This window comes from Alligator sinensis, unplaced genomic scaffold (genome assembly GCF_000455745.1).
Source record: "Alligator sinensis unplaced genomic scaffold, ASM45574v1 scaffold243_1, whole genome shotgun sequence".
Lineage (NCBI taxonomy): Eukaryota > Metazoa > Chordata > Crocodylia > Alligatoridae > Alligator > Alligator sinensis.
In genome coordinates this window covers 1,836,144-1,839,506 of record NW_005841841.1, presented here as the reverse complement: position 1 = coordinate 1,839,506, position 3,363 = coordinate 1,836,144, and the positions used below count along the sequence as shown (strand labels likewise).

Here is a 3,363-nt window from a genome sequence, read left to right as displayed (position 1 = left end):
GGAAAGAGCAGCTTTGGGAGAATCTCAGTTTTTGTTAGGTTCAGCTTGAAGTAGTGGAGAGACATCTAGGTGGAAACATGTGAAAGGAAGTCAGGTGTGTAAAACCAGCTGCATGGTGATGGCAGCTGAAAGAGCAAAAGTACCATAAAGGCACTTAGTAAAAGAGCAGAGAGAAGGAAAAAAATGAAGAACCAGCTCTAAAGATATACTGAAAAAGGAAGAAAGACGGGATGCAGAAGAAGCTGCTAAAAAGAGGAAAATCAGGAGAGCATAGAGACATGAAATTCCTGGGACAAATGTGAGTGATCTCCTCATTCAAAACAATGGCTAGATCAGAAGGATAAATATAGAGAAAAGGACCTTGGACATGTCCACAAAAGACTGAAAGTTGTTGGTATTCTTAGAGTGGTATCAGTGGAGTTTATGGAAATCAGATCCATTAAAAAATTCAAGGAGAAAAATTTGAAGCAGCAGTTTGTTAAACTTGGAGGGAAGAGGGAATTGCTCCCCTACTGAAGAAGGAAAATCCATGGTATCAATCCCCTAACCTGTCAATAAAGTCATTAAAAACAGACTGGGTCTTCATCTGTGTAGACTGAATAAAGCATAACCCTATTGTCTGGAACAATATGGAAGGTAGCTAGAGGAAATAAAATTCACAGAAAGATGTAAATATATTCTGTTAATGAATATACATACATATCAAGATATAGGTATCTTATGCAATACTCATACCATATTATTACAATTTATAAGAAGGTTTCAGAAGTTATACCTAATGTGATCACACCACCTAATAGCATAGAGTATTCAGATAAAAAAACCGTACCTGTTACAATGGCACAACACATTAAGGTTGCTTTAGTTACCTTCAATTCAGTTTCCTTGGATTTAGTTTTCAAGGCCAGTTTTGGTTCTTTATGTCTGTCAACTGTGGTGAAAGGACCATACTAAAGTATTTCTGCATTTTTCAGTTATACTTCGACCAAGTCAGTTTAACTTCAATTCAGTCATTTTAAGGGAATTTCATTAATGTTTTAACTTACATAAAAATGTAGCATATACTACTGACAAATTATCAATTTAGATTGATCATGTGCATATTATAAATGTCATGAAATTCTTTTAATGCAAGAATTGTGTGCCAAGATGTTTGCAAATTTTTAATTTTATAGGGCTCCTCTTGGAAATGTACAATATTTTTCTTGTACTATAGTACATAGTGTAGATTGTGGTATTGAAGGCAAAATACAAGATAAATTTCTTACCTCCAGCAACTAGTCCAGACTCCCCTAATTGAATAGCTACCCCAAAACCACCAAGCTTTACAGGTGCTGAGTTTTCCTTTGAGGCAAGTAGTACACAGTGTGGCTGAAAAGAGAAACCCACCAGACATAAGATTATAATACAAAACTACTTGCTTAAAGACTGAACATATCTTTTTAATAGAGCAAAAAGAAGCTTAAGTTTCTATCCTTTGAGTAGAGTCCCACATTGGCATCTTTTCACTTCTTCATTTGAAACTTTTACTTTGGTAGTACATAAGCTCCTCACCCCTTACTGCCTTCCCTCTGGACACGCCCTCACAGGGCACAGCCTCTGCTCAAGTCTTGTCAGTACTCACAAAGACCACAACTTGAAGTCCTCGTGACAGAAAATAAGGACTTTATGAGCCTTTGGCAGTTCCTCTTTTTATCTCTCCTTTCTTTTTTTATCTCTACCTTTCCCCCTCAAGAACGTTGTACAATGCTCCATCTTTTCAGTCAGAGGATCCTACTCAGATATGTTATCTGTGAGACCTTCAGAAATGGTATAATACATTCTTCTGGAGCTCCTTACATTATTTTCAACTTCCACTTGCAAAAGAGAAGACAACTGCCCCTATAATAGTCTACAGTGACATAGTGGAGAAACAAACTAGTTCAGGCCTTGAAACAGGATTCTCTGCATGGTAGTTTGTGCTTCTCTTCTTCCACGATTCATGCCATCAGTCACAGATACAAAATAAAGCAATTGATAATATTACATAACTATTTTAGGGGATGTGACTTACGCTGGAAAAAAGTCTAGAATACATCCGACTAAGATAGGCTGCATACCACAATGAACCCCAAGAGAACTTGCATTTGCTCGCAGTTGACAGATCAGTCATATTACAGTGTCTAAAAGGACAATTTGCCAACTATATATTTGGAGAATAATTTGCTGCACGTTACAAAACTGAAAGCTATCAATAAGCAATGCCTCCATCTCCCTCACAATCCAGGTATTTAAAGTAGCTAGGAAGCATGAATCTGTTGCCTTAAGTGTTGGACTTGGTCCAAGTACTAACCATACTTCTAGAAAAGACTGGAACTTGTATCACAGCAAACTAACAGGCTTAAAGTTAATTCCAATGATAGGAACCTGCTGAAAACTCTAGCACACAAGAAACAAGAGTGTTGAATACAAGGGTGCTATTTGTAACAAAGCCATTTAGTATTATTACTGCCTTTTAATAAATGAAGTACATATATGGTTGTAAAGAATTCCCCTTGAATGTGGAAAAGAAACTCTACAAACCTTCTTCATGAATGGCAAACCATACAATGGCCATGGAGACTCCATGTTGGTCAGATACATGAGGATTAATTACATATTCAACATTACTTCATCTTGAAGGCTTTCTTTGCTAAAGGCCAACAGTACCACATGAGTTTTAACTATATTCAAATAATCTAATTCTGGGTCATATTAAAATAAAAACTTATGTCAGGTTATAAAAAAAGCGATCTACCACCATGCCTACTCAATTCCTAAAAAAAGTCACCTGTTTTTCTATCCTATATTTCCTGATCTCTTAATTATGGGTATAGATTGGTGCTCAAATCTATGGCACGGGTGTTTTATCAATATATAATGGAAAATGTATTAAAATATGCTCCAAATATTATATTTTAAGTGCCAGCATAAGTGAACCAGCTTCATTCACCTACAAAAACAGTGAATGATGTTGTTTGGTTTAGTCAGGGTGTTCTCCAAACTGAACTGGAACAGGGGAATGAATGTTTTGTATTAACCTCCTGGTTTCCCAATTCAGGAGTTAGCCAGAGGCTAGTTAAGGACATAATACAATTCAGAGCACCATGAGGAATGCTGCAAGTTGTGCCTGTTACCTGTGCTTCAGCCAGTGAGGTCTGCTGGAATGCCACGCACTCTTTAATACTTGGATATAGAGTTCCTGAGCTGGAAGAACCCCAAGCTAACTGAGTCCCATTTTGGCCCAGAAAAAAGGAGACATATTAGCCTGAGAATTTAAGCTGCTTTGTCAAAAACAGCGCATGCATTTGATGAATTTTTATGATTATTATTTTCTAAATCTTT

At 36.8% G+C, this 3,363-nt stretch overlaps 1 protein-coding gene across 9 annotated transcripts in view; it reads right to left on the bottom strand.

Moving 5' to 3' along the window:
- Positions 1-3,363, bottom strand: part of CASK (calcium/calmodulin dependent serine protein kinase) — a 353,223-nt gene that overhangs the window by 157,744 nt on the left and 192,116 nt on the right. For 8 of the 9 annotated variants that reach the window (XM_025204952.1, XM_014520563.2, XM_025204959.1 and 5 more), the window contains one exon: positions 1,269-1,371. The exons of the other annotated variant lie outside the window; for it this stretch is intronic. In XM_025204952.1, the coding sequence (XP_025060737.1) occupies positions 1,269-1,371 (103 nt within the window). The remainder of the gene's footprint in view (positions 1-1,268; positions 1,372-3,363) is intronic. 9 annotated transcript variants of the gene reach the window in all.